General features: G+C 42.3%; 1 protein-coding gene across 3 annotated transcripts in view; it reads left to right on the forward strand.

The window, feature by feature from the left end:
* The first annotated feature begins 3,421 nt into the window (after window positions 1-3,421).
* The window catches only part of SCFD2 (sec1 family domain containing 2), a 314,978-nt gene continuing 293,400 nt past the window's right edge, over window positions 3,422-24,999 (forward strand). For 2 of the 3 annotated variants that reach the window (XR_006281078.1, XM_043513828.1), the window contains exons 1-2: window positions 3,468-4,656; window positions 11,088-11,256. Coding sequence is in view for 2 of the 3 variants with exons in the window: in XM_043513828.1 (XP_043369763.1) it covers window positions 3,822-4,656; window positions 11,088-11,256 (1,004 nt within the window). In the remaining variant the exon portion in view is untranslated. Of the gene's footprint in view, window positions 4,657-11,087; window positions 11,257-24,999 lie in introns of all 3 variants that reach the window. The other variant, XM_038398194.2, reaches the window with a different exon arrangement.

Raw genomic sequence — 24,999 nt, forward strand, 5'->3', positions numbered from 1 at the left:
CCTGGAAGGAGCACTTGGGAATTCCTTCCTGTGGGGTACCCTCAAGCCCTTTCACCCCCCTTCCAGGGAAGAGCTGAAAAAGAAAACAAATGAAATCATCTGTTGCCAACAGCTAATTAAACTACATATGCACAAACCTCTTAGGACACCAAAAATCCAATCCGGTCCTTAAAAAGGTAAATTTTATTAAAAACAAAAAGAAAGAAAATACATCTGGAACTTAGACTTTTGCTAGAATTTAAAAACCCACTTACAAAAATTAAATATCAAGAATAAGCTTTTTGAGGTCCAGCTTAAAGGTTACAAGCAAAACAAAAGCATTTGGGTTAGCACAGAGGAGTCCACAAGCCATAAGAAATAAACAAAATAAACCTAATCATGTTTTCCTACACATTTTCTGATCTACTTACATATCTGGGTTTCCAAATAAGCAATTTCTAGGTATGATTCTGATGATTTTCATACCTGGCCTTCAGCTTCTCAGAGCATAACTGCTGCCCTGTTCTCCTCTTCCCCGAACCACAACAACAGACAAAGGGAAGTCTTCATCCTCCTGCTGCTCTGTTACCAGCTTCCTGAGGGACTCCATCAACAAACATCTCTCATAGAAGGTGGTTCCCCCTGCCTGATTTTCATTGACAGAGACATGAAGGCCACACTCCTAGCAAGTCAAGACCAGGGTGGAAGCCTCCAGGGTCAGGATGCCTGGCTGATGGGGGGCAGAGGGGGTGGCGCACAGGTATATTAGCAGTGATGTTGGCATGTCATTTCCCTCCCATTGTCAGGTCTTCCTTGTAGGGTACCTGCAAATTAAGGAAGTTCAAAATCCTGTCTCTGCCTTCCTCTACTGGTGAACTCCATTGGCTAACTCCCTAAGACAGACGTCCCCAAACTGTGGGGTGCACCCCCCTAGAGGGGCATGGAGGACTGTTCGGGGGAGGCATGGAGGAAGCACCACACAGCTCCACTCCTGGCCCTGGCCCTGGCTGCTGGCCCCAGATCTCCGCTTCCGGCCCCAGCTGCCGGCCCCAAGGGTCCGTTCACAGCCTTGGCTGCCGGCCCCGCGCCCGGGGCTCTGCTCCCAGCCTTGGAGCTGGGGCCTCACCTCCGGGACAAGGGCCCCGGCTCCTGGCCTCAGCTGGGGCTCTGCTCCTGGCCCTACCCCCAGCTGTGGCCTCAGTCTCAGCCCTCTTACCCCTGCCCATGTCCCTCTCCCCTGCATCCTAGTGCTGCGACCCCACTCCTGGCCCCAGCTTGTGGGGAGGATGCGGACAGGGATAAACAGGGGCGTGACCATGAAAACTTTGGAGACCACTGTCCTAAGGCCTGATCTACACTTAAAAATTATATCGAACTGGCTACATGGGTTGCTCAGAACTGTCAAAATTTCATGTCCTGAGCACTGTAGTTAGGTCACCCTAATCCCTGGTGTAGATGCAGCCCAGCTGACACAATTCTTCCATAGACCTAACTACCACCTTTTGGAAAGATGGATTATCTGTGTGGACAGAAAAATCCCGTTTGTTGATGCAGTAAGTCCCCCCTCAAGAGGCTTTAACTAGGTCAATGGAAGAATTCTTCCATTGACTTAGCAGTGTCTATACTGCGGCTTAGGTTGACAACCACATCTCTCAGGGTTGTGAATTTTTTATCCCCATGAGTGACACAGCTATGTCAACCTAAGTTTTAGGTGTAGACCAAGGCTGAGTCTTTCAGTTGCTTTCGTCTTACCAGCAACTGGGCATCTGCGTGCTTTTTAAAGTCTGGGCCCCACACCCAGTTGGAATGGGTGACTCAAACTCTCTTACTCAGTCTCCTCTAATCACTGGCCTATTAAAACAAAAACTGTACTGCTCAGATTTCAGAGTTTCCTGCTAGAGCTCTTCAAAGAGTCCTGCTAACTCACCTAACTGCAGGACAATCAGCTATCAAAACTAAATTTCAAAACACAACACACACAGTAACCAACCATGTGTTCCACCAAACTTGATGGCAAGACAGTTGCAAGTATTATGAGCATGTAGAGGGTAATGTATGCAGTCCTATTCTCCCCATAGACTCATAGAAGATTAGGGTTGAAAGAGACCTCAAGAGGTCATCTAGTCCAACTAAATCATCCCAGCCAGGGCTTTGTCAAGCCAGGCTTTAAAATCCTTGAAGGATGGAGATTCCACCATCTCCCTAGGTAACCAAATCCAGTGCTTCACCACCCTCCTAGTGAAATAGTTTTTCCGAATATCCAACCTAGATCTTCCCCACTGCCACTTGAGACCATTTCTTCTTGTTCTGTCATCTGCTACCACTGAGAACAGCCTAGCTCCATCCTCTTTGGAACCCCCCTTCAGGTAGTTGAAAGCAGCTATCAAATCCCCCCTCACTCTTCTCTTCTGCAGACTAAATAAACCCAGTTCCCTCAGCCTCTCCTCGTAAGTCATGTGCCCAGGCCCCCTAATCATTTTCGTTGCTCTTCACTGGACTCTCTCCAATTTGTCCACATCCCTTCTGTAGTGGGGCCCCAAAGCTGGATGCAATACTCCAGGTGTGGCCTCACCAGTGCCAAATAGAGGGGAATAATCTTTTCCCTCGATCTGCTGGCAATACTCCTACTAATGCAGCCCAATATACCATTAGCCTTCTTGGCAACAAGGTCACACTGTGCCCATGACAGAAGGGGATGAACAGGGGGACTCAGATGCTTAGACCCGAATGAACTAGCTTGACCATCTAGCTGAAGCCCCTGCACATCATTATATCTTATTCTGCCTTTTATCACAAGTCTCACACTATTTAGGGTATGCCTGCATTGGAGCTGGAAGGTGTAATTTCCAGTTTGAGTGGACATACCTGTGCTAGCTCTTATTAAGCTAGTGCACTAAAGAGAAGTGTAGCTGTGCGTCGCTAGCCACCCCAAGTACTCAGGCAGCACTGCTGAGGCTACACTTGTGTTTAGCACATTAACTCAATTACAGCTAGTGCCAATACGTCTAGGGAGCTGCAAATTGCACCTTCCAGCTCCAGTGTAGACATACCCCCAAGCTGTTGACTGTGGCTAGGCTACAGGGTTATGTTGGCAGGGTTAAGGTAGTCCAAGTCACAAAGCAGCAGCTCTTGGAGTCCTGTGATTACACGTGCATGCCATGTTTTTTTTAAAACACTCTCTTCCCCTTCCTGTTGCACAGAAACGCTTCAAAATGTGAACCCTACAGAGGATTGAAAACGTGGGCACAGGCAGAATATCTTCTTACTATATGGTCCATGCTATGTATGCATCCGATGCAGTTGGCTGTAGCCCACAAAAGCTTATGCTCTAATAAATGTGTTAGTCTCTAAGGTGCCACAAGTACGCCTGTTCTTTATACTATCCCATTGGGGCCCATAAACATTAATAGGGGGGATGGGTGGGCTCCACACACAGAGCACGCAATAAAAAGCCATCTAGGGCCCCCTTGAGCTGGGCGGGACTCGAAGCAAAGTCACCGCGGGGGCTCCGCCCCGCAGCACACACCCGCCCCGGCTTCTTCCCGAGCGCGGCTCGCGGCTGCCAGCCAGACGAGCTCGGGACAGCGCCACGACGCCGGAACCGGCGCATCACAGCGCATCGCCCCACCCCCCCCGCCTTCAAGCAGCCAATCAGCGCCCTTCGCCCGTTCGGCGCGTCACATTCCTGCGGCCAGCCCCTCCTCCCCGGGCACGTGTGCTGTGTTGTGCCTGTCACAGCCCCCCCGACAGTACCTGTCCCGCCGCGGCTCTTCCTGGGCCTGGCGCGCTCCGCGGGGACTGGGCTGCCCTCCGCCGCGCACGCGCGCGCCCCTCGCCCCAGCATGTCCGGCTGCCCCGCCGCTGCCGCGCTCGCCGCCTGCCGCCAGGCCTGGGAGCAGGTGTTGGCCAAGGCCAAGCGGGCCGTGGTGTTCGTGGACGCGGCGTGCGCGGAGGGCCTGCACTGGGCGGGCGGCGGCGCGGGCCGGCTGCTGGAGGCCGGCGCCCTCAACGTCCAGGAGTTCTCCAGCTTTGAGGCGGGCGCGGCGGAGCAGCCCAAGGCGGTGTTCGTGGTGAGCAGCCTGCTGAAGGGCAGGGCGGTGGACATCATTCGCGACATCGTCAGCCTCAGCCGCTTCCAGTACTGCGTGGTGTTCACGGCCGTCAGCCACGCCGTGCACCTGCTGGCCCATGGGGCGCCCGGCGGCGCCGAGCCGGAGGGGGGCAGCCAGGCGGTCTTCGAGCAGTTCGAGGAGAAGCTCTGCCAGTGGATGGGCAACATGAACTACACCGCCGAGGTGCGCCATGCCCCCCTGCTCCTGGCGCCCATCTCGCCTCATCTCTTCGTGACCCCGGCCTTTGCTTCGCTCTTCCCCATGACGCCCCAGGACCTGGCTCGCATCAACTCCTCCAGGCCTGAGAAGAAAAAGTTGGGCAGCTTGAACGACCTGGACTTCTCCTCTCTGCCTCCTGAGCTGCAGCTTCAGATCCGAACCCTGGTGTCTGGCTTGAACTCCTTGTTTGAGTGCCTAAATGTGAGAGAGGAGTGCTTTGCAATTGGGACCCTGAGCAAGATTATCGCAGGGGTTTTGGCGAACTACTCACAGGCCAAAAACAGGAGGAAGACGGCACAAAACCGAGCCTCTGTCATCTTCATAGACAGGACACTGGATCTGACCGGTAAGAAGCTTAATATCAATATCACAATTGTGAGACATGCTTCATTGACATTATTATGGTGATCGGTGGATTTCGAAGTGCCTGTGCAGATAGGTGCTCCTGTATAAATCTGGCGATAGTGGCCCATTGAGAGTGGTGGAAATAAGAGATGTGACGACAAAGGCATGGGCTGGTGTTTAAAGCAGGAGACTGATTCATAAGTTCCAGGTTCTGCCACTGACCCTGTGACCTAGAGAGAGTCTGTGTACATCTGTGTGGCTCACGGTTCCCAATCCTGGGAGAGGAGTGTGGAAGGGAGAGAGAAACGTGCTGTGAAGTTTATTTTATCAGGGTTTGTAAAGTACTTTCAAATGCCAACATAAGGGAAAACAGTTTTTTTATAATGAGAATGAACCTGAGTTGTATCTTATTTAACTTTTAGTTTTCAGGTTTTGTATGTCAGTTGTCCTGACAGAAGCTATTTTAGCAAATACAGTAGCAAAACAAAACACAACTCTCACCTTGGGGAGAGGATGAAATAATGAACCATACATGCTGTATGTTAGGCATGTCACTTAACGCACTCCTGGAAGGTGCTTAAATATTACAGTGATGAGGGCAGTATAAGAACCTGTATGGGAAAGAACAGAACAAGAATAAAATGCCCAATGCTTGAAAAATTTACAAGACATTTTCTAGCTAGATGTTGGAAAAAATGATATTGATAGGCAGACATGAAAGACTTGAGTAGGGGAGTCACCCGCAAGCTCTAGGGACAATAACCCGTGAGAAGGCCAAACTTGCATCTTTTATATCAGGATCTGCAGGTTGTGTGTCTCATAAGTTTGAATGCTTCCCACCAGAGATGGAAAGGGAAGGATGTTTCTCTTTTTCTCCCCCACTCCATTTTATCTCAAGGTTTTGGGATTATTATGGAGAGGTACAGCGATACGCTAGCCCTCACCCCTTGGGAGACGGAAAGGAAAATGAGGGGGAAGAAAGCTAGGAAGAGAGTAGGACCTATCCACCTCACAGCAGCCTGGCTGCTGATGAGAATTTTCCTTCCCCATAAATAGCTTCAGTGGATCCCAGAACTTTCCCAAGAAGCAGCAGAGGATAAGCTGCCATATTGAATCTGATCAACATTCAGAATCATGTCTCTGACAGTAGCTGCCTGTACTAGTGGCTTTGTGGAAGGTATATACAACCCACTCCCTTTAATGGATATTTTTATGATAAAATGTCTCTGAGGCGATGTTTCTTCCTGTTTCTAGGCAGTTTGTGCTTGGCTTATGAGTTTAGGAGAACAAGTCCTTATTTGACTTCAATGGGACTCATGTTCCTAAATCATTCAGGCACTTTTGAAAATCTGACCCTTATATCCTAAGTATCATAACTATAAATGTTTAATTTTTTTAGTCCTGCTAAGATCTTTGGCTCAGTATGAGTTTCACACATTAATTTTATGGGATCTTTAAAAAGGATTTTCTTTTATATGTTTGACATTTACCTATTAATTTAATTGCCCTCTCACTCTTGTATTCTGAAGCGTACATAGAAGCAAATAATTTACCTTCTCTATGCTATTTATTATGTTGTAAACTTCTGAAGTCTACCCTTTTATTCATCGCTAAACTACATAACGCTGATCTTTCAAAGCTCTCCATTTATGGAGCTCTTTCTGTGCTAGCAATAATTTTCCTTAGTCTTCTCTATACATCTTAATTCTGTTACATCAAAACTTAATTCAGTATCCAAGGTGACGGTACACCATAGATATACATTATGATATAATATTTTAAGTACTCTTAGAAGGACACAGAATTGTATCCTTGCTTGACTATGGTCAGTTTCATAGCTCTGTTCACAGGGTGCTGAACAGCAAATGTGAAACTGACCTGAGTGATATTAATGTCATGCTGATGTTTGGGAAATCTGCTAGCAGTTCACTGGTTCACAATGAGTAGACCATATGCTTAACCATGTGCTAAACTTAATATTCTTTAATAAAAGTTTAGATTAAACTATCAATTTCTGTAGAAGTCCCGTACTTTCTAGGGAAAGTTTCCTACTTGCCATTGAATTTTTGAAGCTCTGATGGATAACTAAAAAGACAGCAGGTATCAGAATACTTCATCTATATTTTTACCATCTCAAAGAACTGCATGAGAGCACATTCAGAAAGAAAAAAGGAGCAATTGCTTATTACCACATTTTGAGACTGGCCAAGAAGAGAAAAGAACAAAGTTATACAAGAGCAGCCCCATACACTCTGACCATGGTTCCCATTGCAATTCAGCAACATCTAATAATCAAAGGCAGTATACATATTTAACAGTATTGGCATGGTACTTGATGTGCATCCATTGGAAGAAGAAAATCAACTACCAATGCAAATAGTTAGGTCTGTGACAGTTTAGCACCCTGCCTACCAAGCATCAAGGAGATTTGAGGCAACAAGGTACCAAGAGTTGTTTTGTTACCACCTTTTCAATAAGCTTAAAAAAAAAGAAAAAAGAGAGATTAGTATAGAGCTATAGTTGTCCATATTGTCAAAGTCAAGTGATTGCCAATGCTTTCTAGAGAGAGAGAGAGAGAGAGATTAGTGGCTGCTCTTTTTTTTTTTTTTTTTTTTTTTTTTTTTTTTTTAAAGTACATATGTGGCTGCTGCTCCAAAAACAATCTCCGCCAATGATGATTCTTCACTGTCTTTCCACGAGCCAGGTACAGCTTAGGTCACAGTCAGAAGTTTTCAAACCAAGTTCTCCCACCACCTCCAGTACTTCAGATAGCAACAGTGGCTGACGCAAAAGCAGAAGAATTGGCATTTGTCCCCTAAATACATTTCCCTGTCTCCACAGAAGCAGACATCTCTGCCTCCATCTGAACAAAATCTGCAAAATAAGAATTCTCACAGTAGCAAGAACTTAAGATCAGCCACTGAACACAAGCAGGTTGGATTAAATTATCCCGGCACCCAAAACAAATCTGATGATCAGATCTCAGAAATCTGTGCAAAGTTGGAGCCGTGAATCAAGTCATGAGCTGTTGTAATTTATTGACCACTGATCTTGCATTAATCAAAATGAACCAAAGGCCATTCAAAATAATTCTTCTGCTGTGGGGAGTCTCTTGCATTTGATGTGTGAGGACAGGACAGGACCGCTATTTTGGATTGTTGAATATTTTCTGGTGTGAGCTGTCTTAACTAGTCTGTGGGGACTAACTGATTAGCAGAGGATTGGTGGTACATTAAACCAGGTCTTGGTAACAAGCAAAGTCAGGTATCTTGCCCAAGGTGTCATCCAAAATCCAATTTACTCATAGTCAACTTTGAACAAGCTGAGGAAGGTGATATCACAGTTGTCGGAAGGATACTTGCCCTACTAATTATACTGATGGGGATTGGAGAGGGTGAGAGGGGCATGGTGGTTGGAATCAAGAGGAGAGTCTCAAAGCCAAGTAACATGCAGTGATGGCAACCTAAAGTGGCTTTCAGAGTTCCTTCTTCTTCCACCCCTTCACAACTCTTCCCTTGTCAACTAACAGTTAAGACAGAAAAAACATATGTATTAATATTATGTGGTTATGAATGGTTTTTTGTTCCAAATTAGTTACTATTTAATTTTGAGCTTGCATCCTGGTCTCTTCTGTAATACATTTGAGGCCTGCTCCTCACTTGGATGTTTGAATTGAGAACACACTGCTCATGCCTGAGGCTCTGTGTTTGTCATGGAGGTCACAGAAGTCACTGATTCTGTGACTTCTGCAGCGGCCCGTGCAGTTGGCCCAGGAGCTACCTGAGCAGCTCGGGCAACCCTTGAGTGAGTCGCACCGGCTGCTGTTGGGGCAGTCTCAGGCCCCCTCGCTCTCCAGCAGCAGGAGTTTGGGCATTGGGGGGCTCAGAGCTGGGGATTGGGGTGTGGGGCGGTGCTTACCTGGGGGGGCTCCCCGGAAGGGCAACAGGAACTCCCCTCCCTCAGCTCCCCGTGCGTCTTCGACCCACAGGCACTGCCCCCGAAGCTCCCATTGGCCGTGGTTCCCAGGCAGTGGGTGCTGCAGAAATGGGGTTTGGGATGGAGTGGAGGCAGCACATGGAGCTAAGAGCTGGAGGTTGCCACTTTCCAGGAGCCGGGTAGAGAATCTGCCCCAGCCCCACCAACCTCCCCCTCCCCCTCGAGCACTGAGGCCTCTCCCCACTCAGCACCCGTGGTGCCCCCAAGGCTGCGACTCCCCCACCCCCGAGTACCCATGGTGCCCCCTGAAGCAGTGTCCCCCCAAGTACCCATGATGCCCCCCTGGACCACCCTCCTCCCCTGAGTACCTGTGTGGGGGGGGGGTGGCCCAAGCCGTCCAGCCCTGTGGTGCCCCCAGGTCCCCCTTCCAGAGGCACCCCTCCCCCAACTTGTAGTCAGGAGTATACAGGCAGCCCTTGGACTTACGACACAGTTGGTTCCTGAACATTTTGTCATAAGTCGAAACGTTGTAACTTGGAACTGCAATACACTCCATTGCAGGACCGAGTGTTGTAAAGTCAAAACCAATGGTCGTAAGTTGAACCAGGGTGTCAATTCAGAAACATCATAAGTGCTGTTTGTCTTAAGTCGAACCTCGGAAAGTTGAGAACTGCCTGTATAGTAAAAGTCATGGACAGGTCACAGGGAGTGAATTTTTGTTTATTGGCTGTGACCTGTCCATGACTCTTACTAAAAATACCAATGACTAAAATGTAGCATTACTCAAAGAGAAAGGAGGTAGAACCAAGAAAATAGGGTCTGGTTATAAGCAGAAAAGAAAGCTAATGTATAGTCTGACATGAGATTCCCACCATAATGATGCCACTTTTCTGCAAGGTAACTTTGCTCCATTTTTTCGTGGCTTGCCCTACTCTTGGAATGGTTACCATTTTCCTTATGCAACAAATCATCACCTTTTAAAAACAAACACGTATTTGTCCAGCAAAGCCTTTCCATGACAAACACAAATTATTGGGGCTCAATGCAGTGGTACCTGGGTGAAATTTAATGGCTTGTGATGTACAGTCGATTAGAATAGCTGATTTAATGATCCCTTCTGTCCTTAAAATCTATGACTACCTATGCAAGATGAACTATGCATTCTGTTTCAAAATGTGTCCTTAACAGCTGTAGTCTCTCATATATAAAGAGCTAGCAACTCTCCTTATTTGTTTATATGGCATTGTGAGCTAGCAGTGTAGATCAAATATATACAGTATGTTGGATGATGGGAAAGGTTTGAGCTATTATTTGTTTGCTTCCAAGCATGGGAATTGTCAAATTCCTGAACTAAGCTAACTGCGTGCTGCTTTCTTTTAAGCATCAAGAGAACATTCAAATTATTCCATCATATTTTGATGACCTTCTGAAACTGCTATAGCACTTTGTAACTAACTGCTGAAGAATTCACAAATGCCACCATAAAGCTCTACATATAGCAGCTTGCTTAATTAATAAGTTCCAGATTCCTCACAAACTATATCTGAACACAGCCCACACCTTGTCAGACAGTACTGTGTTTGATCCTGTCTGAAATATTTTCAGCTGCTGTCAATAACTACAGTAGAAGTCTAAAACTACTTACTAACTGTAATAATTTAACTGTGAGGTGGCTTCTCTTTGGCAACTATCTGTCAGAATAAGGGGATGATTACAACATTGAGTTACAAATCATAGTTTGTATCACATGTCCAAGGAGACAGGATCCTTGCCCTTTCTATATGAAATTATACATTTTCCCTCCAAATATGTACTAATACGCAGATGGTACTAAATTGAGAGATGCTACTAATACGAGAAAGAACACAAATAATCTAAAGGGAGGGAAAAAAGAAAATTAGGAACCTGGCCAGGGAATAATAAAATGAGATTATTTCTGGACAAATGCAAGCTAATATAACTGGTCAGAAATAACGCAAGAAAAGACATTCAGAGCCACAATATGCCAGAAAGAGACAGGCCCACATTAGGAGTTATGCAAAGCCACACTCCTGGAGGAGGCATATGGACAGTATAAGAGGAGAAATTTTAGTTTATCACTGTTCATTTAGGTAAGAAAAGTGTGGTGAGTGTTTTGGGTTTTTTTGTTTGTTTTTGTTTCTTAAATAACCACTGGAAGTCTTCTTGTCCACTTTTCTGCTTAGATAAGGAATTTAGATTCTTGTTTGAAAAAAATCTCAAGCATCTCTAAAATCATAAAAGTCCATTTAAATCCTACTTTTTAAAATAAGTTCTTCAAAAACGTATTGTTCTTTCTAATTTAACATTGGATACCCCCAGATTCTTATAGCAAAGTAACTTTAAAAATGTGTGTGCTATCTTTTAAAACAAGACTAACAATCTCCTCTCCCCAGTCATCTAATGGGTTTTTGTTCTCAATACTCTGGTTTTTTTCCATGTTTGTATCTGACTCCTTATTTCCTTATCTTTTCCTAGGGGCAGTTGGTCATCATGGTGACAGTCTAGCAGAGAAGATATTCTCTGTGCTTCCCCGACTTCCTGGCCACACAAACGATGTGATGGTTAATATGGTGGAACTCACTGCACTGCAGACTAAAGATGAAACTTGCAGTATTGTAGCACCTGGCTGCTTGGCACAACCAAAGTAAAACTGCTTTTTTTCTTTTCTTTTTAAATTACAGACTTTTTTTGTGGTACAGGAGAAGAGAACAATAACTTTATGTCCAGAAAAAAGGAAGATTATGGTTTTAGTGCTATTGAAATAAATTCTGAAATAATAATCCATACATACACATGTACAGCGGTGGGTGAGATAAGCTCCTGATACAGGCAGGATTTCAGTTGTTCAGGTTAAGTTTATTTTTTAAAACTAAAACATTCCAAAATAAATCGGAACAGATAAGCCGGGTCCTGCGGCCTGGCCCCTCCTAAAGCCTCTACTTCACAAGACTTCTGCTCCCGCATAGTTAGTATCTCTAGCCAGGTGTTCCAGCTAGCTGGGGTGGAGAGCCTGATTCCAGGTCCCGTCTCTTACAGGAACCTTCCTGCTCCTGTAGGTCTCTCTCTAACTGAGCTGCTTTCTGGCCTTCTACGGGAGGACCAGGTGACTTGCAGCCTGTCACCATATCCCTGGCTTCAAACACCTCACTGGCAGAGGGAGCTAATTAGGCACAGGTGGGGCTAAGATCACCTTTCTTTAAAGGCCATCCCACTCTGTGATGATAACACACAAATAACAGTGACATTTAAAAGAAATAACTTTGCTTTGCCTGTGTTTAATTCAGAACTAATATTTTATTTTTGTGTACACAGTGCACCTAACTTGAAATTTCAATTTTAAGATGTAGTTGTGTGTCTGTGAATTGCTGTGTTACGACAGCTTCCGTTACAGTATGAAAATAGAACATAAAATATCTATCTAATCGTTTAAAAATAAACAAACAAATAAATAAATAAATACAAGCTCATTAACTGTTTTTATGTTAGAGTTATACCAGTCTTGCTCAGCATAGTGCTCTGAAAGTCCTAGGGTAGGGAACCAGTATGTTAGGTTATTTCCCTTTCCCACCACATCCCCAGCTCATGTTGGAATATGATTTTCTGGGAGAGGCTATCAAGTGTGTTTTGTTCCTTCTGGGCTGACAACTTTTGGCTCCTGCCTCCTCCCGCCCCTGAGATTTTGCAGAAAATTTCTTGATCTCCTACACTTCATCCTATAACCTTTATTTTATAGGGGTCCTCTGTGCCCATTACCCTCTCCCCACTCCTACCCCAGACTACCTACGTGCTGCTGGGTCCTGCTTCTAAAGCAATGTACAGCTGTATATTTCTTCAGTCTGTTCTTCTGGGGATGGAGGGGGATACATATGCTCAGCTAAGTGAACTTTACCTTTACTGCTCTGATGACTGGGTTAGCAAAAATAAACCATTTGTTGGATCTTCACCAACCATTTTCCAAGGTGCTAATTGGTCTTTTGAGTCTCGCTTTAAGAATACGGTCTCCTCAGACTCTAGGGGCTTGTCTACACTGGCACTTTACAGTGCTGCAACTTTCTCGCTCGGGGGTGTGAAAAAACACCCCCCTGAGTGCAGCAAGTTTCAGCGTTGTAAAGTGCCAGTGTAGACAGTGCACTAGCGCTGGGAGCCACATCCCTTGTAGAGGTGGGTTTCTTTAGAGCTCTGGGAGAGCTCTCTCCCAGCACTCTGCCAGGACTACACAAGCCACGTTAAAGAGCTGCCACGGCAGTGCTTTAACGTTGCCAGTGTAGACAAGCCCTAGGAAACAGCTCCACTCTGCTGAGTTATTGTAAAGCAGATTCTAGAGTGACTGTTAGTACCTTTCACGCTGTCTTTGTTCTTTGGCTTGCTAGATGTGCTTGTGTTATTTGTACAGCCATGTTTATATCTCCACATCACTCACAACTGGAGAAGTACTACATAGCCTGAAAAAGTTTACATCCCCAAATCAGATTGCTGTTCTGGATCATTCAGGCCCAATTTATTTAATCATTTCTATAAACTATGAAATGTTTGAAAACAGTTTTCAATTACTGTTGGCATTTCCATTATGCTGAAAGTAGCAGAATCTGTGACATTATCAGAATGGAAGTCTAACTATTGTAAACCAGTTTCCATTCTTCTTCAACACAAGTCTGTTTTAACTGTCACATTACAAACATTGACCAGTGTGAAATGCCTAAATTCATTTGCAATACTGAAATTGATTTATAATCCCTACAATGAGCTTCCATACTGATGATGCTGTGAGTGATCTCATGCTTCATTAAAATGGCTGTTGCCAGTGGTAGCAAGCTCAAAAATGCTAGTTGTAATTAAAAACTTTAGCATACAGATATAAAGTACAGTTTATGCATGGCAAGAAGTGTTTCTCTGCTTGTAAATTTTCCAATTACTGTATAGAGTGAAGGTAGCAGGACCTCTGTCAGGGAAAGGACTAGTAATTTAATGTGGCACAGCAGTGGACAGAGTGGCACTTTATACAATGGCTTTGGAACGGTGCCAAATGCAACGGCATTTCACAAATGCTGATTTCTATGTTCAGAATATTTTCAAATACTTAAAAATATTTTTTTCCCCTGAGTTAATATTAAAATTTATCGTAGTGGGGGAGGAGGAGAAATGTCAGTTCTATCCACACAGCTTGCTGTCTTTTTAACATTTTAAAGGAATGTTTCTCTAACAGAAACATCTGGGCTCAGTTACGGGGTTAGCAAACAGAATTAATGAATAATTTATGGCTGGTGTGGTGAAATAAAGCAGGGTTCTTTTCTTAAACCTAAGGAAATAATGGGCTTCTTTAAAGATTTAAATGAAAATTTAAATGCCATATGCTGCTTAAGTTGTTATACTTTGAAGGTGATCTCTTGATGAGGAAAAAAGTTCAAGAATTGCTTTTCTAGAATTTTCCATTTTAATAGTATTAGTAATACAAAAAAAAGTTGGAGGAACAAATGTTGCATTACTATAATTACGGACACATTGCTGTTCCAGCATGAATGGTTGCTAATCAAGAAATATTTGAAAAGAGCCCAAGATTCTGTTATGATTTAAAGAATGAAACCGTTTATGGAATGAGAACTAAAGACATCCATGTTGGATCAGTATTGTGTGCTTCTCCATATTTATTAAGCAGAAAAACCTTGCTCTTTCAAACAAAGAATGTATAATACGAGCGAAATAATGGTATGATGGAAACAGTTGTAGACACTTAAAAATGAACGGCTGATATTGATGGCACCTTGGTCTTAGCATTTAGATGAGTTGTAGAATATTTTTGGAGTCAAGTTTGTATTCAAATAATTTCAATTACTTTTCTCATTAAAGACAATGGCAGTTCTTTGGGGGGCGCTTTATGCCCTCTTTGGATGAATATCTGGGATTCTGTTGACTTGTGAACCATTTGTCCACTTGATGGCAGAATTTGGCTATTTATCTCAATAAAAAAAGTGTCAGTCTGTCTGTGGCTCACCATTACCGTGGTATCTGAACACCTCACAGTTTTACATTTATTCATTCTCACAACATCCTGAGCTGTATTATGAGGCACAGAGAGGCTCAGTGATTTGTTCAAGGTCACACGGAGTATGTGGGAAAGCAGGGACTTGCACCCAGGTTTCACAAGTCCTAGGCTAATGCCCTAATCACCGGACCATGATAAATAAGAACAAAGAATACTGACTAACATGGTGCTGAAATGTGGGAAATTTAAATGGTACCTTTTATTATTCAACCATATCTTATATCATGTGTTTTCAGTATCAAATTAGACAAATTATAATCATGTTGGTTATACATATATAAGTGACTTCCGGAATATAGCTTGTTTTTCTTATACCTCCAAAACACTTGGGAGCTTGTAAATATCTCCTATGTATACATTTTGGACCAGCTTTGTGGTAATATACAACTCAGTAAAGGACCGGACATGTATGTAGAAGATAAACAGTTTTTATAAAACATGAAATGGGCCATTAGCTACTTACTGTAAACATTTTGTCCATGAAAAAGCAAAAACATACTCTAATAAATTTCACATTTGGGTTGCTGTGCCTAAAGCAGTTCAATAGGCAATAGTAGCTAAGGTGTCTAGACATTTTTGACAAAGCAATTAGTCATTAAATCATCTGGGTTTGCACTGGTAAAAATAACCACATTTTCAGCTTGTTATCTTGTTCATTGGTGTGTGATTCAGTAAACCTTGACGTGCAGATCAGATGTTTAAAATACATACACGACAAAACTTTCTATTATTTTCCTCCATATAAAACATTGGCAATGGAAACTTAATCATCCATTGAGAAACTTTGGTAGATTTTTTTTTTTTTTTTTTAGTCGGTGCCTCATACTCAAAGAATACGCTGAAGCTGAAAGCATGTCTCTTCCTCAGTCCTAAAAACAGTAATGCACCTGTTTAACTTTAGGCACATACTATCGTTGAATGGTGTGTGGGTGCACACATGCATGTTCATTTGGTCTTAAACAGTTAGCATTTTTGTTTGGATATGTACTCTGATCTTACTGTAATTGTAGATCTTCACATTTCAGAAAATACTTGACTTGTTACAATTTAAACTAGGAAGAAAAAAATCCAACTCTTCCATTATATTTACATCCTTGCAGATGATGTGGTTATAAGAGTCATGCAGAATACATATGGAACTCCCCATGATCTCAGAGGCAGTTTGAGTGCAGATCTGGGGCAGCATGTGGCTCCAAAATATCCTAGAGGCTTATGGTCAGTATTGGTGGTGGTGGTTTTTAAGTGTCTTGTTAAAAGCTTTGAGCACAATAAGGATGATAGTCCTTGTCAATAGGATTCTGGTCTGGGCATGAGGTGACCTGGGTACTACTTCCAGTTGTGTCATCAACTTGTTATGTGACCTTGGGCAAGTCACTTTGTCTCTTTGTGCCTGTTTCCCCTCACTGTCTGTCTTGTCTGTTTGGATGGTAAGCTCTCTGGGACAGGGACTGTCTATGCGATTGTCCAGTGCATAGCAAAAAGGGTCCCTGATCTCAATTGGGGTTTAATAAATAATAGTACTAAGGAACATAGTTAACAGTAAGTTATTGAAACTCTCTTTGCCTATGTTTATTTTTTCACTTTATTTTAACATTGCATCACCTGCATATCTTAGTTGTATGCTGTTTTTTAATGCATTAGACTTCTTATTGTTGCTGGAAGGATGAAAAAGACTATATTAGAGCTACTGTGATACTTAAATGTAAGCATCCAACAATCGTACATAATGCAAATTAATGAAGATAGGCTTAATTGTTCTTGCATGGTGAAGAAAAAGAGCAACCAGCACAACCATTAAAAGGGGAAAAAAAAAACCTACCTGTATTGGAAAAATGAAACGGGGGTGGAGGGAAAGTTTATTTCCAGTGGCAGGGCATTGTTTCAGATATTGTACATACATGCTTTGTCCTTTTGACATATGTTCTTGAACACAGTTTAAAAAATATGAAGCAATGTTTCTCTTTAATGCTGAATAAATATGACACACTGAACTGTAATAGTCATATTGAATAATTCTTTTTGTATTTTTTTTTCTTTTTTGGCATGTGAGAAAACTTTGGTTTTCAGAAGGTAAATCAGAATGGTTGTGTTTTTTAATGAAAACTTGTGTTTCATAATTAGAATAACCCATAGCAAGCTGATGATATCTTGTTTCCTTAGATGATAGTATAATAAAATCCAGATCGTGCTTAATTGAATAGTATTGTTGAAGGACTGGGGGAAAATATCCCAGAATGATGGAGGGTGAGGCTCCTTTAAATGTAAAATATATGTGTATGTGTATTCTTGTATCTCTCTCTGTATGGAGCTCTTCCTCTTTTATCCATTGTGCAGACTTGCACTTCATCAGTTCATTGCTGCTTGGATTTTCTGCCTTTGTCCCATGCATTGGCATGTTGAGATTCCTCTTGCGACTCTTTCAGTTGTTTGACAGTTCCCCCTGCTGTAAGGTTTGAGGTATTGCACTCGTGTTTGGAAACCAGTGTCCTGCCTCAATTTTAAGGTTTTTCTTGAGTTCAGGACTATCCTGATTCCAGACATGATAATGGGCTTTTTAGCCGCCGTCCCTATACTAGCTGAAAAACAGTTCTGGTAAGTGCATGTGGGTGTTTATTGAAGGATTGATAGAAGGCAGAAAATTCCCTTAGCTCTTTCTTCCTAGCAGTAACAGACGTTGCAGCAGATCCAGTACTTAAAATCAAAGGTGCTTTCCCTTTCGGATCTATGTTCCTGCAACTCCTTTCTCCCTCCCGCCTTTCTGCCTGCAGGAGGATGACTCTCTGGACCATTTGGGGTTCTTTTCCAGAGATAGGACTTGGTTTTTTAGGATTTCTCTGTCAACTTCTCCTGCCTCTCCAATTATCAGAAGTCAGATGCTTTCCAGGAGGAATTATCTGGTCACTCTGAGGAAAGGGTGGTCCCTCGTTTCCTCCGCATTTGATAAAATGCATGTCATGGAATTGCCTTTCTGACTTAAAATAAAGAAAAATGATGTCTCTCCTAAAAGCCTGTTTATTGATCTATCCTCAAAGAAGTGGTAAGCTTTTAAAGACTCTTCTTACAGTGTGTGGACTGTAGCAGCATTTCTTCTAGAGCTATGGAAAAGATCCAGTTCTGTTCATCCATCTTTAACCAGCCTCAACCTTCTTTATTACTAGTAAACCTGACTTGAAAATTCTGTTTCGTTTGTCAGTTCTTTAGGGTTCTTCCCTTAGATATTTTATATTTTCAGTTGTTGCTCAGTTGTGGCAACATTTTCCTTTACTGCTTCATAATTTTTAGGGAGCAGGAGGGGTTCATACCCTTAGAAAATTCCTTTAAGCAGCCAACATGGGCACTAGTGTTTGTGTAATGTTACTATCTGTGTAATTTTGGCTGATATTGTAAGGTACTCTTCGAAGACTAGTTTCCACTGTACTTTGTATGCTGCCTTCAGGTTGACATGAAAATTCCAAAATGCAGTTGTACATATCAGCCTTATTGCACACGGTGGATTACTCCTTGGCTCTTCTGCTAGGTACCAGAGTAGCCTGTGTATGAGTGGAAGTGTGATTCAGAAGCCAGTACAGTAGAATAAACCTGCTTTCTCTCAAAAGAGAAAAAGATGATATAATAAAGTAATGGGAAGAACACATGAAAGCATCTTATTTTGATGAGGGAGCAATATTTGGGAAGGAAAACAAGGGTCTTCCTCACGGTTGGCAACTCATTTTGTTGCAGTTTTTTGAAGTATAGTTAAGAGTCTGTCAGGGGGGTGGTTTTTTTGTTTACAAACCAAAGCTTCAGTGTCTGCTGTTGCAAATTATACAGGCTAAAACTTAAGTTCAAGGCGTGAAACATTTATCTGGCACTTTAGTGGTTTGAAAACTAAGTCTACTAGCCAGGCTGCAAAATACTGTAATGCCACAACTCCTACATTTAAAAAATTATTTAATTTTAAAGCATTGGCAATCCCTTTCTGTTTAATACATAGCTTACTATGTCTATCATGTTTTTGTTAGGTCTTCTTTCTCTCTGTAGCATCACACTTTTTTTTTCTTTTTATGTTCCTGTAATATATCAAAGTGATATTTTCAGTGTGCCTCTTTTTTTTTCTTTTTCCTTACATTCTTTTATCTTCTTTACTCCCCATATTTTTTTCTTCTGCCTCATCCTTTGTATTTTCTCCTTACTTCCCATTTTTCATTTCTCCTTACTTCCCATTTCTAATTTGTAAGACTCTTGTAAGGGGCAAGTACTTGTATGCTGTGAAGTGCTTAGCACACTAGCGGGTACTATAAAATACTTAATAATTGGTCTTTCTCTTTTCCTGCCTTCTCTGAACCTCATACCCTTTTTACTAGGCACCTAATTTAATCCTCTGTTTTATAAAATGAGGGGTCCCTTTGTCCAGTGACAAGTCAGGTCATTTCCCCATTCCCACCCTCTAGGAGTGGGCTGCATTGTGGGCTTCCTACTGGGAAGCTGCCTCTTGACATTTCTCAGGGATACCATCTTTTGTAGCCTCTGGCTAGTAGGTTTTTGTTCAGTTTGAAACCCCAATCCCCTCTGTCTGCTGGAAGGAGAAGGAACGTTTTCCCTCTCTCTTTCACCACATTCGCACCCCAGTTCTGTGAGAATGATGATGGCTGTGGACCTTTCTTTAACTGTCCTTCAGGTTCTAATTCCTAGTCAGTAGCTCCAGTACCTGCTCTACTGGTGGTGCTGGTTACTTTCCTAAGATATACCAGGGTGACTGAGCTCTGGTCTACACTTGGGAGGGGGTGGGAATCGATCTAAGGTATGCAACTTCAGCTACGTGAATAATGTAGCTGAAGTTGACGTACTTAGATCGACTCACCATGGTGTCTTCACCGTCAACTCCACCTGCGCCTGTCATGGAGTGGAGTACAGAGTCGACGGGAGAGCACTCGGGGGTCAATTTTATTGCATCTAGACTAGATGTGATAAATCGATCCCCACTGGATCGATCGCTGCCTGCCGATCCGGCGGGTAGTGTAGACATACCCGTTGACATGATTTTTGTCAATTTCATAGCTGCTCTGCCAGATCCCAGTAACAGTAGTGAAAATTAACAAAGTGGGTCAGTTTTCACTTGCTTGCAAAGCTCTGAGCAGCAGCAGAAATACAAGACCTGTCTGTCTTCAGATTTTGGAAGACAGCTTTGCATTGGTTTGTACTCAGTTCTTGTCTGGAAGGTTTTAATTGGATCCATGAAGAATAGAATTTTAGTCTCATGGACTTTAAGGCTAGATGAGACCATCAAGATAATGCAGTCTGACTTTCAGCACATGGCAGGCCGCAGAACATTACCCACTCACTCCTGTAATAGGCGAGGTTACTGAAGTCCTGAAATCTTGTTTTAAAGATTTACTTCACTATTTGCTCTAGTTCAAATCAGCAAATGACCCCTGCTCCACTCTGCAAGGAAGGCGAATCTTCCTCCACCCACCATGATGTCTGCCAATTTGACCTGGGGAAAATGCCTTCTTCACCCCAAAAAGGATGATCAGTTAGACTCTGAGCAAAAGGGAGAGACCCACCAGCCAAACACCAGGGAAAGAATTCTGTGTAGTAGCTCAGATCCCTCCACATCCAGTGTCCCATCTCTGGATGATATTTGCTAATCTCTTCATATTTTTTTTTTAACATAGATTCTGGAGAAGTTTGGTACTCAACCAGGAAAGATTCCAATTCACTGTGGGAGAGTGGATATTTCAGGCCTTACTTAAGTTGTTCCCCTAATGTATTTATTTAAAAAAAAAGTGTTAAGCCATTTTTAATTATTAGAAACAGCAACAGAATATAAAATGTTGGTAGTTCAACTTTTAGTCCAAGCTGTAGATTTACCATTGAGAAGAAGGAAATGAAACTTGACAGTGAAACTTGTAGGTCATACTACCGACAAGGGGCCATGTCCCGGCTTCAAAAACTTCTTACAGAGGCTAGAAAATACAAAAATGCTGATTAAAAGGAGCTATGCTTTAGTCATAGCAATGAGAGAGTGGATATGAGGCTAAATAGCAACATCCCTCAGTTGTCTTTTTTGTGTGAAAGCCATTCCCTTTTCTTGTCTGTCTGTACATGCATGCAAGCAGATATGCATGGGGGTGGCACAGGAGACAATTGCTCAAATAGGAAATACCTCCTCCAACGTAGATTGCCAGTGTTGAAGACTTGCATAAACCCAAATAAAATCCAAATATCTTGGTATAGGTCAAAATTCTGTCTTTTAGTCAACCTGTGGTAGGCACTATACATCTGGTCCTTTGTGATAGGAACTCTGGAATAGTGGATGATCTTGTGCAATGCAGTAATGGTTACCTCTGTCTTGTTGGCAGATCACTCTGAGTATGGAAACAGAATCTGAAGTTAGTGATTTAGGCTTTATTAGAGTGGGTCTCAGTTCAGTTTGAATGGGTACAATCAGCCAGATTAGGCTTGCGTGAGGTCTGCAAAAATAAGACCATGGTTTGCTTTGCAGTCCTGGTTTGTACCGAGGTAATGACATATACAACTTCGAAGTAAGGAAAGAAAATAAATATCAAACATTCTATGCCAACAGGACCAGGTCCTCAACTTGTGTAAATCGGCATAGCTCCATTGAAGTCAGTGGGGAGCTACACTGATGCTTAACAAATTTAAAATAGTAGAACTTTGTAATGTGGAACCTGACTTAGATTAATGCATCTATTTATTTAATTTTGGGGGCTCTAAGTCTCTGTTACTAGAATAGCTGGATTGGCAGAAAAAGTGTTGTAACAGATCGGTATCATCAAAATTCATATAAAGTTTGTGGCTGCTGTGTCATTTAGTTAAAGGATCATTTCGCCTTCTGTGATGAAAAAACATCCCCTTGCATTTACACACACAGCAGCTTCACAGCCTACAGTGGAATGAATTCCTAGCTGGGAGGTTGCTTCGGTAACTGCATTTAAGGCCAGAGAACTAGAGAGAGGTCAGAGGATCATGTACCAAAAGGTGGCCTTGCAAATAGAAAACATTCAGAGGCAAGGGGATTCCTGGCATTCCATGTATCAGAATTTCCATTTCTTGTTTTATACAAATAGAAGAAAATACAATTTTAGTATTTGATGAACATTCAGTCATATTATCCAGGTCTCCTGCAAATAGTGATCCAAAATATTATTTTTACATGTATCAAGGACATCTATTGGATAACTAGCTAGTGCATCTGTAAAAATGGACTTGGCACTCTGAATATAATCCCTGAATGTAGATTCAGTTGTCAGCACCTCATTATTAACTGCTCTTTCATTGGAATTGTTTTTATTAAAATAACCTTCTGTGACAGTGTTAAAACAGAACAGAGGTTATTTTAAATCATTATTATGTTACATGTAGAATTCCCAAGTAATACATATGTTGTAAGGATCAACATTTATTTTTAGCATAATTCATTTGCTTTGTGCAAAAATCCCTGACAAGTGACTCTTTAATATGCACTTTATGAAGAGTTACTTGGCAAGAGTTTTAATACGTCTTGTATTGTGCAAAATATCTGACTTGTTAGCTTTTGGTTAACTAGACTCCTACAATTATAACTCAGTCTGGTGTTCTCTATAAAATTCTCTCGCAGCTTGTATGAGTAAAATGTTTACAGAATAATTTCACTGGATAAGAGGCAACTAGTTGAAACTCGGACAGGTCTGAAACAATGCTTATGAGTAAGGGGTTTTGCTGAGGTGCTCATGCATACTGTTTTTTAGGGAGTTTGGCCATAACTAAAGAAACAGGTGTGGCATTTTGGAGTTATGCTGGCATGATCTCTCATATTAAAGCCCATATTGTATTGTTATAGTGGGTAAGAGTGGCTATTATGTTCTGCTTATCTAGAAAATGTGCCCATTTCTCTTGCATGTGGACTTCACCATGTTTAGTCACATTTGGACTAGATTGCTTAATGTCTGTCAAATTGTAGCCTCCAGCCTAACTGTTGTAGAAAAAAGCTGCTCACTTGCTCCTCAGAGTAGGAGGAAGGGGAATCTGTTATGACTACTGTCGCAGTATACACTCATTGCCAAATTGACATCGGGGGGGAAAAAAATCAGGTGTGGGCAGGATATTCCATAATCATCCAGTGGGGGGTTTCTTGCATTCCCCCCTCAAGTATCTGGTACAGTCCACTGTTGAGAACAGAGAAGTGGGCTATTGATTTGGTGTGGCAATTTTTGTGTTTTTTGTTAACTCATTTAAAGGTGAAGTGCAGTACTTAAACAATGATGATGGTTTGTGCCCTTGGCTTTTTCCGCTACATAGTGAATAAAATAGGCTGTCCCACTTTCACGGACCTCTCTGTGGTCCGTTCCAGGAGAGGAGTTGCCTCTCGGGTCTCCAGGCGTTGCCTGTCTCTGGGCAGGGACCCTTGTCCCACTCCCTTCTGACTGGGTTTAAGGCTGCACAGCTCCCGGCCTTACGCCTTGATATCCCCAGCAACCCAGTGACTGCCTAATGGCTAGTGCCTGTGCTTTGCTTTCCCTCCAAGGACTACAAACAGAGTGTATTGCCAGCAGTTACAAGTTACCACACAACTCTTTTTGAGCAAGCACTACAAAGAAAACAGTAAAAACAATAAACAGTTTTAAAACTATGCAGAACATACCAAGGGTTACCTATCAATTTTATGGGGCCTAGTAGTCATAGTCAGTCAGTCTAAGCCTTCCGCAACGGTTGGGGCCTCCCTTGGACAGAAAGTCCTATCCATTTGCTGGATCAGAAAGAAGGCCCTGAATCAGTTTAAACCCAATCTTTTTTTTTTTTTTTTTTTTTTTTTTAAACAAACCCCCTTTCTTTGTTGTTGGTCTGGAAAGTTTGAACCAGTATATAGAAGCATCTCCATAGGGTGGTACGTCTCTGGCGGTCTTTTACAACCTAAGTGATTCACCTTAACCCCCCATTAGTGTTTTTGGTTTCTGGAGGAGCTGTGGGTAACCCTCCCTCCTGGAGTTGCATACAGTCGCTGTCCCACAGTGATAAATAAACATAATACCATATAGTCCTGAAAGATATTGCAAAGGTGGGGGAGTGGGGAGGGACTGCAATAGCTGTATACTCTCTACTGAATAATGTAGGCCTCAGGATTTTTACAGTTTGTTTGTTTTTAAACATTAGAAATATCCTATCTACACTTCCTCTTTTTGAGGGAGAATTCCATGGTCTAGAGAACTAGTGGATTTTATGACATCAGAAGTGATTGACATCTGAGAAAAGAAGGAATTTTTAGTCCAGTTTTTTTAAGCTTTTTGTTCTATCCATTTTTGCTTATACCAGTTTAATTCAGATGCCTGATGAACACTTGAGAGTAAAGCTTTCTTTGCTGAAGATTCAGTTGAGAGGTTAGAACGTTTCTCACTTTGCACTTCAGAACTCCAGTAGAAACAGGAAAGTCGATTTAAAAAATTATTAGTATGTCTGTACTGCCCATAATGTGGAAGGCACCTTCCCCTCACACAGGAAGACTTAGTCCCTGCCTCTGGTCAGTTTACCATATAAGAAGACAAGCAGGGCTTGAACATAACTTTTATATACATTATTAAAACAAATAAACATCACCTGTATCTGAGTGCCCTTCAGTCCACTGGTTATTAGTTAGTCATTTTCTTTTAGTTATCATAGAAGTGAGTCTCAAGGAAGAATTTGGAGGATGAGAACGTAGTTTTGGAGGACGAGAAGGTAGTGGCTTTATGGATCAGTTCAGAAGGGTGTTCCATGCATGAGACAGCACAGAAGGAGGTGCAAAGATGGTTGTGAAAGAAGCAGATAAATCAAGGTAAGCAATATTAGTAGAGCAGTGGATATGTGCGGAATAGACAAGATAAAAGAAAAGAATGGATAAGTAGGGAGGTGTCTCTCTAAGGTTAAAAAATTATTTTTAAAATCTCCAAGGCCATTTTTTTACATCCATAAAGGGTGCAAATTAAAAACCCTAACATTCTCTTCCTTTAAAGTTCACTTTTAAATAACTCTGTGTACTGTCAAAGATGAGTTGTATCCTCCAACTGGTATTTTATACAAAAAGCATCTTAATGACTGGTTTCTACTGAAATTCCAAAAAATGCCAACTAGCAGTATCTGTCAGACTTCTCTGAGGAGTTTTCATTTTGAGGTTCCGATGTGGAAAGCATTTCAGTCTCAAGTGAAGATCATTCCTTATTTCTAGCATTCGTTGTTGTTGTTTTCTTGCTACTCAATGAAGACTTACTTCTTGACTGCAGATGAAGAAGAGACGCTCAGATGTATAAACAAACAAAGCCCTTCCCTCTCCCTGTCTCCACTGAATATCACAAGATCCTAAAAGCCCTAATATTAAATGTTCCTAGGCTCCTG

Source organism: Dermochelys coriacea, chromosome 4 (genome assembly GCF_009764565.3).
Source record: "Dermochelys coriacea isolate rDerCor1 chromosome 4, rDerCor1.pri.v4, whole genome shotgun sequence".
NCBI classification, from domain to species: domain Eukaryota; kingdom Metazoa; phylum Chordata; order Testudines; family Dermochelyidae; genus Dermochelys; species Dermochelys coriacea.